Source organism: Zonotrichia albicollis, chromosome 13, assembly GCF_047830755.1.
Source record: "Zonotrichia albicollis isolate bZonAlb1 chromosome 13, bZonAlb1.hap1, whole genome shotgun sequence".
Lineage (NCBI taxonomy): Eukaryota > Metazoa > Chordata > Aves > Passeriformes > Passerellidae > Zonotrichia > Zonotrichia albicollis.
Window position 1 is genome coordinate 22,107,930 of NC_133831.1, and position 13,800 is coordinate 22,121,729.

The 13,800-nt window shown below is 56.6% G+C and overlaps 1 protein-coding gene across 1 annotated transcript; it reads left to right on the forward strand.

Moving 5' to 3' along the window:
- Positions 1–3,645: 3,645 nt before the first annotated feature.
- IRX6 (iroquois homeobox 6) lies at positions 3,646–8,533 on the forward strand. The gene is made up of 7 exons (XM_074551236.1): positions 3,646–4,138; positions 5,232–5,477; positions 5,671–5,780; positions 6,079–6,389; positions 6,508–7,005; positions 7,222–7,323; positions 7,526–8,533. The coding sequence occupies exons 1-6, from the start codon at positions 4,094–4,096 to the stop codon at positions 7,320–7,322; spliced, it is 1,311 nt and encodes a 436-aa protein (XP_074407337.1). The 5' UTR covers positions 3,646–4,093; the 3' UTR covers position 7,323; positions 7,526–8,533.
- The last annotated feature ends 5,267 nt before the right edge of the window (positions 8,534–13,800 follow it).

A 13,800-nucleotide genomic window follows, 5' to 3' on the forward strand; every position in this document is an offset into this window, starting at 1 on the left:
TTGCCCTCATTTAGCCATCTATCTCAATGAGAGGGCTTGGAGAAGCAAAGCAAAGCCCTAGCTTTGTATTTCTCTCACTCTGCACGTACCAAAAAGTGTGTAGCTTCTTAGATTAATGAGCCTACATACATAACTGCCCAGAAAATCACTGACAACTTTTTGGATGTCCCCTTTCAGAAGACAAGTATCCAAAGGCAAATTTACTCCCCATGTATTTCAAATGTGACAAAAACAAAATACTACTTTCAGGTTTACCTTTCAGCCAACAGGGTACCACCCATTACCTCAGCAATACCTCACCCCCTAAATCAGCTCTGGTCCCACACTTCACTGTGCCAGTTCTCTTCTCTCTCCTGAAGACAGTTCTTTCTATTTTCTGCTTGTATGTTAAGCAACTTTTTTTTATTATCTTCCATAAGATATTAATCTTTATATTGTCCCAATATGTTTCTACCCCTCATGCAGAAATCAGTCTTGAAAATAGCCACTGAGATAAGGACAGTACCAGCAAGCTTCACAAGAAGCCATCATATACACTATTTTAGTTTGTCAAAACAATTAGTGTTCATTTTGGCTTTATTCAGTTAAATCTGCAGTGACTGATCTGTATAAATTATGTATTAGGCTGCCCAGCTGTACTTGTTTATTCATGCATGGACTTGAAGAATTTTCATTTTCTCAGTACAAAAAAGAAACAGCCAAAAAAATCCCCCTGTATTCTAAAATATAAAGACACTTTCTTCTCAGCCACGTTTCCGCTGTATGTTTTTGAAGCTGCTTTCTTCTTCCCCTGCTTATTTCAATTAACCTATTATTTCATTTGCAGTTATCAGCAGCTGCATTTGCATCGGTGGGAAGCACATACTGTCACTTTCACCCCTTGCAATTACCTCCTGAGCAAAGCAGTATCAGAGCTAAACCAAATGATGTTGATTTTAAAAGCATCAAAAATCTCATTGTTGGCTGCATTTGAACTCCTGCCTCGCCTCAAGAAGGACTGCTTGCAGAAATGTTTACAGTTAAGCCTCGCAGTCCTCTCTTTCAAGAAAAATAGTTTGTGAATCAAGAGAGATCATTTTCTGGTTTTGCCTGGGTTTGTAGTCACACACTCCTCACCAGGATGACTGGGTGAAGGGAATGCACGCTGTGGGGGTGGGTGGGATGATATGCTGTGTGCAGGAGAGAGATGACACAGATTTAGAGAAAGAAAGATCTGCAGTGACCATGTACAGCATCACTTGTCTCTCCGAGACATGGTGTATGTGCAGAATGGAAATTGGGCTGCTGAAGCTGATTCCCTGCAATGACAAAAATGGCAAATTGCACATTCCAACCCAAAGCTACCCTCTGCCAAGCCGGGTTCAGGAACTTGCTAACAGAAGGTTTATGCCAATATTTACAAATCACAGCAAGATGTTTTGGCAGCTTTGACATGCAGAGTAGGGTGGCTCAGTGATGGACAGGCTGAGTGAATGGTGGCAGTACTCAGAACACAAAGAGACAGAGTTTGTGTCCTCCTAAAGAGCTGGGGAGCACAGCACAACTTGTAGTTGTTAATAGGAATGCCATTCACTCTCCCAGGTTGTAAGGGCAATTAAAGGGGTCATCTGGATGGCTCCTGAGCGTGTCTAGAAAAAAGCATGCTGCTGAAACATCTCCGTAGGGCAGTGCTGTGAGTGGAGAGAGCTAGCTTGGGAAAGGCCACTTCCCAAAGCTTGGCTCAGCTACAACGTACCTGACAGGTAACAGAATTGCTTTCATGTTGATTGAGCATGATAAAGATTGGGAAATGCAATGTTTGTATTGATCTGTATGATCCCTGTTATAAAAATCCTTTTTTTTTTGTACAGTGAATTCTGCCCCAGTTCTAGTGCTTCAGCAAGGACAAGAGCCCTGCATGCAACCTGCCAGCACAAACACACTGCCAGCAACAGCTCCTTTGGGCTCTGAGCCGCAGGCAGGATGAGCACACAGCCTCTTGTTGTTTCTTCCATCAAATAACATACAAAGCGTTCTGGTGAAAAGACTAAATTTTGCTGAATTAAGTGCTTTAGAACAAGTGGTTTTATTACTTTATAATTAGCATAATTTTCCCCATAGGGATTCTTGCAATTAAATAATTAGCAGTAATGTTACCCAAAGGTGTTATTTAATGAATTTTAAGTTATTGCCCCTGTTAACGACAATTGACAAGGCTGGGCTTTACAGCGCTCTGTCTCGCCAGGCTGCGGGCGGAACAGAGAGCTGTGGCAGCCGGCCCTGAGCCCCGGGCCCCTCCGCTCTCCCCGGCGGGGCGGACGCGGCTCGGGCACCCGCTCCCTTCGCGTCGTCCCGGCCCCAAGGCCAGCATCCCCGACGGCGCGGGCAGCCCGTTCCACAGCGCTGCGGACCGCGGAGCCAGCGCGCAGCTCCGGCAGGGACCGGCGGGGCCGTCGCGGCTGTGCTCGCTGGCTGCGGGCGGAGCAGGGCAGGTCCGGGCAGGGGCCGCCCGGTTTGGGGTGTGCAGGGGAGCAGCCACCGGGCCGGGCCGAGCCGGGCCGGCGCTCATCGCTCGCGGATCGGCAGCGCCACCCGTCGGGGAGCGGGGCGGAGCGGAGCGGCTCCGGCGGGGCGGGCACGGACACGGGCACGGGCAAGGCTGCCAGGGCTGCCCAGCGGCTCCGCGGGACGCGGCCCCGCCGTGCTCGGGACAAGTGCTGCCGGGCCGCCCCGGGCCGCGTTTTCACTTGGTTTTCTTTTTCTTTATGAATTGTCACTGGCAATTCATAGCGCACTGTCCGGCCTGGAAGCGCCTTGGCAGCTCCAGGCTCTTGCGGGGGGGAAATTCCGGTTTACCTCCGGGTGATCTCGCCTCAAAGGCAAATCCGCAATATGTAAGTCCCTGGTTAAACAAGGGCATTTCCATTTGTTAATTGATGCAATTACGCCGTGGTGGTAGCGGGCCGGCCGAGCTGCAGCCAGCCATCCATCCATCCATCCATCCATCCATGCATCCGTCCATCCATCCATCCATCCATCCATCCATCCATCCATCCCCGCCCCGCTGACCTGCCACCGCCCCGGCCCCCCGCTCCCGGAGGGACCATCACGGGGCTAAGGGGGAACAAGGGGCTCAGCACTCCTTGGAGAACGGGCTTCGGGCTGCTCTGCGGCCCGTGTTCTGTCCCGGTCCCTGCCCTGCCGTACGCTGTGCTGGGCGAGCTGTGACCTCGCTCCCGCTCTCCGGGCCGCCACGACGGGCAGCGACGCCAAAGCGGCTTCGGTGCAGGACCGGGGCCGAGTTGAACAGCAGCGCCCGGCCCTGAGAATGGGGGCGAGGTCAGCGAGAAGGGCCGGGGGGCTGCATCGGCCGGGCCCCCCTCGAGAGCCGCTTCCCTGGGCGCGCCCGGCACCGCCGCTGCCACCGCCACCCTTGCCCGGCGGCCGGGACACGCTGGGGCTGGCGGGTGCCGCGATGTCCCCGCTTGATATTTACTCCCCTTTGACAAATTTTGATCGTGTTTAAAAATAAAGGGAAAAAAGACCAACGGCGAGGCACCCCCAGTGCCGCCTTTGACGTGCATCACACGCAACACGGAACGGAGCTGGAACAAGTGCGGGGAGCGGGCGCGGGGCGCTGCCGGCTCCTGCCCGCCGCTGCTGCTGCTGCCGGCAGGGCCGTGACGTCAGCCCGCTCCTCGCCCACCGAGGAACGCTAAAGACCTATAGAGCAGAAAATAATACAAGCAAGCTCCGTATCTTGCAAGCCCTACGTGATTTCCCCCCCTCTTTGAAAAAGCCCCCTTGCACTTAAACTCTCTATACATGTGGGGCGGCTTTTTAAACTCCCTCTATACAAACATATTTATTAAGAGCGATGGGAAGTGGGGGGTAGCCTATTTTTTTAATCCAGGCACCAACCTCCTCCCTCCCTCCCCCACCCCCCCGCCTCAGATGTCTGGCTGCTTTTCTTAAGTGCAATCATCTATAATTGAGAAAAAAAAATGCCATACGTGGAAATGTATGTGTGAGAAGGTGCATCTTGAAGCAGGGTTTAGTTACAATCGATCTTGGGGGGAAAATATTGCCTATGGTCCAAAAATAAGGAGCAACTATGTCCTTCTCTCAGTTCGGATACCCCTACAGCACCACTTCGCAGGTAAGGCGAGTGAGCAGCACTCACTTTTGTTTAGATTCTGCTGCTGCTGTCCAGATGTCTTGTCCCCCCCTCCTTTTTTTTCTTCCCTTTCCCTTACTTGGAATATTTTTTAAAAGGGCACATCTGGAGCCTTTTTTTAAAAAATGTGCGTGTGTGTTTATGTCTCGTTTGTGTTGTGTTAGGCTTAAACAAATAACTCGCAGTGTGCACAGCAAAGGCGTGTAGGAAACCGGTAATTCCCCCTCCTCCCCACCCTTCACCGTTCAGTTTTAAGTGCAACAAATAAATAAAAAAAACATAAATCCCAGCTACGAGCGCTTCCCGAGCCCGCGCATCCCCCTCGCACCGCTGCGCCCGGGCAGCGCGGAGGGTGCGCGGGCAGCGGGAACCGCGCTCCGCGGGCTCGGGGCTTCGCTCGCGTTTCTGCGGAACCGGGCTGTGCCGATTCCTCCCTCCTTCCTCCACGGTCGGTCCTTTTCCTGTGTCTTATTAGGATCTGTCGAGAGGTTTTTTTTCCCCCCATGCGATTTCCGAAGGACATCCCCCACTCACACCAAGGCACCCTGTATTAACTAAGTCGTGGCTATATCGTACTCGGAGTCACGATTTATTTGGGTAGAATTATTTATACACGGTAATCACTGCAAGATGTGCCTCTCTCGCTTGGGAAGTTAGCTGTCCCCTTGAAGTTATTGAAATCAAATGCCTTCGATTGCGTTGGCTGACATATTTACTGCTGTGTCTATTGTCAAATTAACTGTAATCGCAACTTTTTGCCTTTAAATCAATGCAGATGGACCGAGCGGGGGCGGGAAGGACGGAGCCTTACGGATCTTATACCTTTCTCGAGAGCAATTATTTCCTTAAAGTTTTGCCTGCTTGATTAATCGTGCCCCCTTCCCAAGAGCTCCTGCTCCCCATCCGGTTTATTTCCCGGTTTCTATAATTAGTTGCTCCAGCCCGTGTTTCCTATCCCCCTCCTCACCGCCCCCCCCCCTCCGCACACACACAGGCGCGCACACGCTCCTAAATTCCCCCCGATGGGGCTGCCTCGACAGTCACTCGGCGCCGTCCCGCTTTCTCCTCTCCGCAGTTCTTCGTGCCCGCCAGCCCCAGCACGACCTGCTGCGAGGCCGCCCCCCGCTCCGGGCCGGATGCCTCCTCGGCGCCGGCCGCCGCCTCGCTGTGCTGCGCCCCGTACGAGAGCCGGCTGCTGGCGCCCGGCCGCGCCGAGCTCAATGCGGCGCTGGGCATGTACAGCGCCCCGTACGCCGCCGGCCAGGGCTACGGCAACTACCTGCCCTACGGCGCCGAGCCCGCCGCGCTCTACACCGCGCTGGTGAGTGCCCCGGAGGGGAGCAGGGCTGCAACAGGCGGGAGAAACTGCGCGGTTCGCAGTCGGTACCGCGGCGGGGGAGTGGGAGCGGGACCGGCCCGTCGGGGATGGGGGGCGCGGAGGGACGCGGCTGCCGCGGGGAGCCGGGGCTATGCGGGGCTCTGCTGGACGCCAAACGCTGCCGCTTCCCTTGCAGAACCCCCAGTATGAAATCAAAGACGGCGCCGGCACGTTGCACTCGGGAATCGCGCAGCCCGCTACCTACTACTCCTACGATCATTCCTTGGGGCAGTACCAGTACGACAGGTAAAACCCCTTTGATCAGCGCCCGGCAGCATTAGCATCCCCCTGCGAGGCGGCGGTCGACATCAAACGAGGGGGACGGGGGGGCTCCGACCTGACAAACGTTGTACAAAAGAAACGAGGCGCCCGGGAGCAGCAGACAGCGGAAACCAAAGTTGGGCGGCGATGTCAGGAGGGCAGGGGCAGGAAGGCAGGTGGGCAGGGGCCACACCGGGCCTGCGGCGCGGCCGGGCCGGGCCGGGCCGGGCCGGGGGATTCTTGCCGGACTCCCGCCGGCCCCCCATCCCTGATCATCTCCCAGCAGGTACGGGACGGTGGATTTCGGTGGTTCAGCCAGACGCAAAAATGCAACGCGAGAGACGACGAGTACTCTCAAGACCTGGCTGTACGAGCACCGCAAAAACCCCTACCCCACCAAAGGAGAGAAAATCATGCTGGCTATCATCACTAAAATGACCCTGACGCAAGTGTCCACTTGGTTTGCTAACGCCAGACGGAGGCTTAAGAAAGAAAACAAAATGACCTGGTCTCCCAAGAACAAAGCCGGGGAAGAGAGGAAAGAAGGAACCCCGAGGGAAGAGGATGAATACAGTGCGGAGGGTGAAGGCAGAGGTAGGCGGGAGAGGCAGACGGGCGCCTCCAAGTAGGCTCGAAGTGATTTCGAGGCCCCCCAACTTCCCCGCACCCTCACTAACGCCCTGCCGCCCCTTTTTCCCCGTGTGTGTCCAAGCAGAGCAGAAGAGCTACAAGGAGGACAAGGACCTGCGGTTCAGCGACCTGGAGGAGGAGGAAGAGGAGGAGGAGGAGGAGGCGGGGAAGCCGGAGAAGGGCCGGACCAGCTCCCTGCAGGAAGCGCCCAGCCTGGGCGCGGCGCTGCCCGAGGCTCCGCGGAGCGACTGCAGCCTGCCCGGCCCCTTCCACGCCTTTCCTTGTGCCAAGGCCCCCGCCGCGGACTTCGCCCCCGCCTCCTCGGCCGGCCCGCCGCCGCCCTACGCGCCCGCGGAGAAGCCGCGCATCTGGTCTTTGGCGCGCACGGCCGGGGCCAGCGCGGCGCGCAGGGGCAGCCCCGAGGGCCGCGGCGCGGAGGGAGGCGGCGGCGCGGCGGGGGAGCAGCCCCTGCCCGCCAAGGCCTTCCGGAGCTCCGCTTTCAGCCTGCAGCCGCTCCCGCGGAGCTGCGCGTCCCACCGCGGCCTGGGGGAGCCGTGCCAGTTCGCGGCGGCGGGCGAAGGTACCCGCGGCGGCGGGGCCGCGGGGACGGGCGGGACCGCGGGCCGGGCCGGGACGCAGGGCGCGGCGTGAGCCCGCCCGCGCAGCGACAGCCCCGGTGCTCGGCCGTGCCCAGGTGTCAGGTGCAGACGCCGAGGCTTCCCCGCTCCAGGCGAGCGGGCAGGGGAGGGCGGCGGGAGCGGGCCGTGCCCACCGCGAGCCGCTTGTGTCTGTGCAGGCTTCGGGCGGGGCGCCAAGGGCGGCCCGGGAGGCACCGAGCTGGGTGGGACGTGCCTGGACAGGCTGCGGACGGCGTTCCGGCCCGTGCTGCGGAGGTGAGGTAGGTGACGGGCCGGCCGCCGGGGCCCCACCTCGCACGAAGCGCACTCCCGCCCGCCTGGCCCTGGGACACCGCAGCGGCCCCGGCCGGAGAGCGCTGCGCCAAGGCCGCCGCCTTGCCCCGCTCCCGGAGCTCCCGTCCGGGCGGGGCAGCGACCCGCGGCCACGCAGCGCCAGCTCATCACCGCTTCTCCGTCCCGCAGGGCCGCCCGCCCCATCCCGGGCGCTGGCGACGGGGCTCCGGCTGTAAGGAAGCGCTCGGCCTGACGGAACGAAAAAAACCTGTCCCCGGGCCGGCGGTGGCCTCGCAGCTCCGCCCTGCCCTCGCCGGGGAAGGGCCGCCGCGGCACAACGTGCTGCGCACATGGCGCTGGGGCCGCGGCGGGCGGAGCGGCCGTAGGACCGGCGCCTCCCCGCCGCTCGCCTGCCATGTGTTCAATATTGCCCATTGACGTCTTTGCAAAAAGGAAGAAAAACCCCCACCCCAGTATTTTCTCTTTTCCCTCCACGTCGTGGTTTGTTTCTCCTTTTCCTCCCAAACCCGCGCTCTCTGCTCAGCGCCCTGCTCTGCCAAGGGGCACCAGTTCGCAGTCGCTCCCGGGGAGGAGAAGGAGGAGAAGCGGCGCAGGTTACGCCGGACTGTTTCTTTCCCGTCTCTGTACATAGATACCGCTGAAAGTATTTTTCGGAGTCTAATTAACACGGGTGAGCTGAACGCCACGAAGCCGGCGGTGACCTCGGAGCTCTCCAGGCAGGAGCCGGCACAGCCCGGGAGGAGCGGCCCCGGGCACCGCCGCCCGCCCCGGGGCACGGCCGGGGCATCCCCGGGCAGCGGGCGGCGAAGTAGGACGTTGTTAGTGGGTCACCGCCGTCAGTCAGTCAAAAGAGCAGTGCTGCACTTTACAGGACAGACGAGAAAGGGAAACCGTATCTCTGCATTATTTCTGTTTAATTAAAAGTGTCATCAAACACTTTGTGTTCGGACTAATAAACCAAGCAGGGATGAGGAAAGAATGTTTCTTTGTTCCTGTCTCTAGAAGCAGTGGCAATAATTTAAATTAATAACTGTGGTAATTAAGAGGTCATCTATAGATCAACCCGATACCTGCTATTTCCAAGTTCACCGGGGTCAGCATTTACATTAAGTCATTTGTGGTCAATAGAGTCCAATGAATTCTGCCTTAATAAATCAGGGAAATCAATCTTGAATATCGAGTAGACTTCAATATGTTTACTAAAGGCTACTCAAGACGAGTGGGGCTGCATAACTGGGAGCCCCCTGGGTTTGCGACCGGAGAAGCAGTTGGTAGGGGAAAGGAGGAGCTGCAGGTCAACACAGGGAGATGTGAGGGGGCTGCCCCCAGCGTCAGCCGCGGCCCTTCCCGGGAGCAGAGGGCGCTGGGAAAGAAGGCAAACTTTGTCGGGCTCTGGAGGATCGGGGGGAAAGGGAGGGGAAGGTGAGTGCACACGAGGGCAGCAGGTGAGGGCCCATCGGGAGCCTCGCCGGAGATGCTGCCCGGCCACGGGGCTCTCCCGCACTCCCTGGACAAGCGGCGGTGCAGCAGCAACAGCAGTCTGTTGCAGTGACCCGAAGCTTAGAGAAGGGGAAATTAAGCTGCGAAAAGATAAACATTATTTCAAGTCGGATTTGAAGGATTAGGGCTTGTAATAAAGAGCATTAGGCCCTTTCGAAGGGTTCTTGCAAGGCAACTTTTCCGCCCACCGGAGAGGACAGGTATTATCTGCCTTGGGGGCACATGGGCAGGCTTCCCACGCGTGTCCGCACGGCAGAGCCGGGCCGGGCCTCCCTCCCGGCTCTGTCCCGTCCTACCGGGGAGCGACCCGGCTTTCTCCGGTTCCGCTTCCCGCGGCTTTGTTGGAGGCTCCCCGGGGAGGCAGCTCTGCATCGCCCTCCCGAGCTGCTCACGGGACACGAAACCTGCACGGCCTCCGGGGCGGCCGGGAGCTCCCCGCAATGCCCCGGCTCTGCCCCGGCCCCGCAATCCCCCGGCTCTGCCCTGGCCGCCAAAGAGCCGCGAAACCCGCGGGGGGAGTTAATTAGGCAGGTGCAGGCCTCGGGGTCTCTTTAAGGCAGGCACGGAGGTAACCTGCAGGAGTCTTAAGACTTTTATTTTTTATTTATTACTTTTGCTCCCCTTTTATTAAAGGTCAAGTGAGCGAGATGCAGATTATCCCGCCCGCTCAGGACTCCCCTTGCAATCTGTCACGCCGGCAAGATATGTATCGCAAATCTCTCAAAATATAATCTCCGGGAATCATATTCCGAATACTGTTTTGATTAAAAACCAGAGCGGGGATTGATGGGGAACTAATACTGGCAGCGGAGCCTGCGTGCGCCCAGGCACAAAACCAAAATAACGGGCTCGCACGAACAGATTCAGCGCCTCCAATGCCATAATAAACGTATTTAAACCGTCTCTGTCTGAGCTTTGCTACGAGATGGGCTTTTTAATGCCGCTCTTCTGGGAATTGAACCCGGCTTGTCCGGCGGAGTGGGGGCAGCGAGGCTGTGCCGGGCGGGCTCGGGGAGATGGGGCCGGGGCGGGACGCGAGCCGGGCGCGCCAGGTGAAGCTCCCCGGAGCCGGGGCACGGCAGCAGCGCTCACACACACACACACACACACACAGACACAGACACACACACACAGACACACACAGACACACAGACACAGACACAGACACACACAGACACACACACACACACCCCAGCCCTCCCAGCACCCCTCCTGCCTCCCCAGGGCCGGGTCTCCCCCTCTCCGCAGCCGCGGGGACGCGCTGGCAGCAGCCCCGCAGCCCCGCATCGCCCCCCAATTAGCGGCCGCGGGGGCGGGCGGGGGCGGCTCGCTGTCGCGTCCCCCGCTGGGGTGGGAAGTTTCTAAAACAAAGTCGCCGGGCTAATGGCCCCGGGCGGGAGCGGCGGGGCCGCGCACACTCCAGTGCGCCCGCTCAAAGCCAGCGCGACCGCGGGGCCGCCGCCGTCTCCGCCGCGCTCGCTAATGAAGTTTTGTCAAAGACAATTACGGGCCCGGCGGGGGCAGGAGGCCGCGATGAAAAGGCGGCTTTGTGCGGCCGAGACGGCGCGGCTCCCCGGGCACCCCGGCCCTTCCTGCGCCCCCGCGGTGACCCCCGCGCCCGGCCCGCTCCCCGCGGGGACAGCGGCGCTGCCGCCCGGCCCCAGGTGAGGCACAGGCGGGCTGGGGCCGCCACCGAGTGCCCCGAGTGCAGCCCGATCCGCCCAGGAACGGAGCAAGCCCCGAAAAGTGAGGGCCGAGGCAGCGGGCAGCACTGCTTCCTCCACACCCCCCTGGCTCAGGGTTTCTGCCCCCTGTCCGCCTCCTTTCCCACAGAGGGGCTGCTGCAGAGGATTCCTGCGTCCTCCACACACACCTGGCTCAGGGTTTCTGCCCCCTCTCCCCATCCTTTCCCGCAGAGGATTCCTGCCTCAGCGTTGTTGCATTCAGCAGTTGGGAGAATCCGACCAAAAACTGTCAAACGATCTGGCTAAATCTGTTTTAATATACACTGAAGAGACATGAGATTGGGGTCTTGGACTGCAGCTGCCTTCAGCTGTATCTGAGCCAGAGGAGGTGTGGGAGAGCGGGACAATCACCATCCTTCAGCACCTTCCCCGAACTGCCAGCACTGGCTGCTGTCCTCCATCTCAGGCCCTTGGTCACCTCCCCTCCCTGCCATCCCCAGGCAACGTGGGCAGCACAACACTGGCACTCTCCTGGAGAGGACAGGGAAGCATTTCTGAGTTGTGAGAAAGTCTGGACAATACACGTAACCAGCTAGGGTGCTTCCCAACCTTTGAACACAGTCCTCCTTTCAGGAACACAAGAGAGGCAAAACCTTCCTTTGCTGCTGCACAAGCACATGAGGAGAACAGCCCTGGCATTGAAAGGGTGTAGACCCTCACCCCCAGATCCTGGCTGGTATTTGTCTGTTGTCCTGTTCCCCTACAGTTTCCCATCTCACAATAAAGGGACAGATTTTACTGCCTTTGCAGCAGCAAACCCCTTGAAGATCCCTTTTCAAAGGTGGCTGCCACAGAAGTTTTAGCTTGATGTGGCTGTTGAGGCTATGGAGCAGTGGGTTGGAGCAATTAGTTCAAAATGATCTCAAAAACTGCACAAGCAGCTGCCCAGGCCAGGTGTCATTTCAGGATCAAAGCATCTGTTAGAGGAAAATTATTTTTGCCATTGTATTGCTTTTTTTTTTTTACCTACTGTTCATCTGAAAATAAATTACAGGCCAGAACAGGTGGATAACATTCTGGAATGATTTAATGATTTATTTAATCTGGATTCTCTTTCAATCTACTTAGCAGGATGAATACTTTTTTTTTAGCCTGAATCCAAAAGCCTGTCTTTTCATCTAAAGAAGAGAAAATACCCTAAAACACTGCTCTGCTGCTGTCAAGGTGTACTCCCCACTGCTGCGGCTAAGCCAGTGGTAATGTCTGCTGTGCTAAAGGGCCTGAGGGGAAACCTCAAGAAAACAGAGCCAATTTAATTTTTGTTGTTGTTGTTGTTCCTTGCCATCTTCCTAGTGTTTTAGATATTATTTCCCTTCCTGGGCAGTGTTTGGGTAATAAAAGAACTGACTGTAGTGTTCAATCACTGCCCCTTGAAAGGTAAGAGGACAGCTCCCTGACTCTCCCCTCCTGTTAGGACAGCTTTGTCCTTTGTCACTGACTGGGAGTGGGGCTGGGATGGACACACAGGAATCTTCTGCTGCAAACACCCATGGATCCACTGCTACCAAACAGGCCAGGAGCAATTCCTTCAGGCACATTCTCACAAGGCTTCAGATCCTAGGTTAAACCTTTCTTTTTGGAAGTCCTGGTTTTGCTAAGAAGGGATTAGCTAAACCATTGCTCACTTACTTAGATGTGAATTTCTGATGTTTGGTTTGAGCTGGAAGATGTTTTATGGGGCAGATTTTCTCAGGACCTATGAAGTGCTGAAATTCATGGATTAACTCCCTGGATGGCTCAGTTTGGTACTCTAGTCCCACTGGATGGTAATGCAGACGTGGAGGGGGAAAGGAGCTGGAAAAATGCTTTTAGATATGGGGAAGGTTACAGGATATTGGTAGGTAACACTGCCAGCATGTTTCCACCTCATGTGCCTGTCCAGTTTAGTTTAATGGATTACGTTAAAGTTTTAAACTTGCTCTAGGACTGAGTCTGATGGGCCTAGAGCAAGTTTAAAACCTTAATGTAATCCATTAAACTAAAGTGGACAGGCACATGAGGTAAAACATTTTTTGTTGTTTTATTTCAGATTTTTTTTCTTATTTTATTTTTTTTTAATTCAGCATAGCTCAAAGTCTGAGTTTGCTAGTAGTTAAGTCCTGAGTTTGTGCTATGGCACCAACTCACTCACATTTGGAAGAATTTCAATTTGTTACCAGACAAGACAGCCAGGTTGGTGAACCTGCCAGCCCAGCCCCAGACTGCCTGGGGTGGAAGAGAAAGGGCTTGGAACGATTTTACCTGTCAGCCCTCCCAGCAAGGGTACTCTGAGCCACACAGGCTCTTCAGGAAACCTGGCCTACATGAACAGGCCTCCAGGATAAACATGGGACATGCAAAAGCTAACTCCAGATTTTAAACAAAATTATCACCTCTACTTGCCTAGGATGATTCATTCAAGTGGATTTGCTTCTTAATTTCAAACACACAACATCGTTAATGTTCAACATCTAAAAGATGGCCTGCACAGCCATCTGCTTAATGGAACATCTTAACTTTATTGAGCAGCTAAGGAACAAACAGTGATGGGAGTTCACAACCAATCCCACTGCTGGTCACTAACAGAGAAATCAAGGATCCATATCGTCATGCTCAAGTTTTCTCCATGCAAACCACACGAGGCACAGGGAAAGGAATGGATTAGGTGCACAAGAAAATGAACAACAAGGAGCTCTGAGTCAGCAGCCTGCCAGGGATTCATGCTGCACACTTAAATCGTGTTTATCTGAGCACGTGCTCTGCAGCTCTGCAGCCACCATCTGCAGTTTGCTCTGGGGAGCTCTGGCAGCCTGGTCAGCAGCCCAGCTGGTGCAAGAACAACTGCTGCATGCCCTGCAGGTGGGCACTGCTGCATGCCCTGCAGGTGGGCACTGCTGCATGCACTGCAGGTGGGTGCTGCTGCATGCCCTGCAGGTGGGCACTGCTGCATGCCCTGCAGGTGGGCACTGCTGCATGCACTGCAGGTGGGAACTGCTGCATGCCCTGCAGGTGGGCACTGCTGCATGCCCTGCAGGTGGGCACTGCTGCATGTTCTGCAGGTTAGAACTGCTGCATGTCCTGCAGGTGGGCACTGCTGCATGCACTGCAGGTGGGAACTGCTGCATGCCCTGCAGGTGAGAACTGCTGCATGCCCTGCAGGTGGGCACTGCTGCATGCCCTGCAGGTGGGAACTGCTGCATGCACTGCAGATGGGTCACT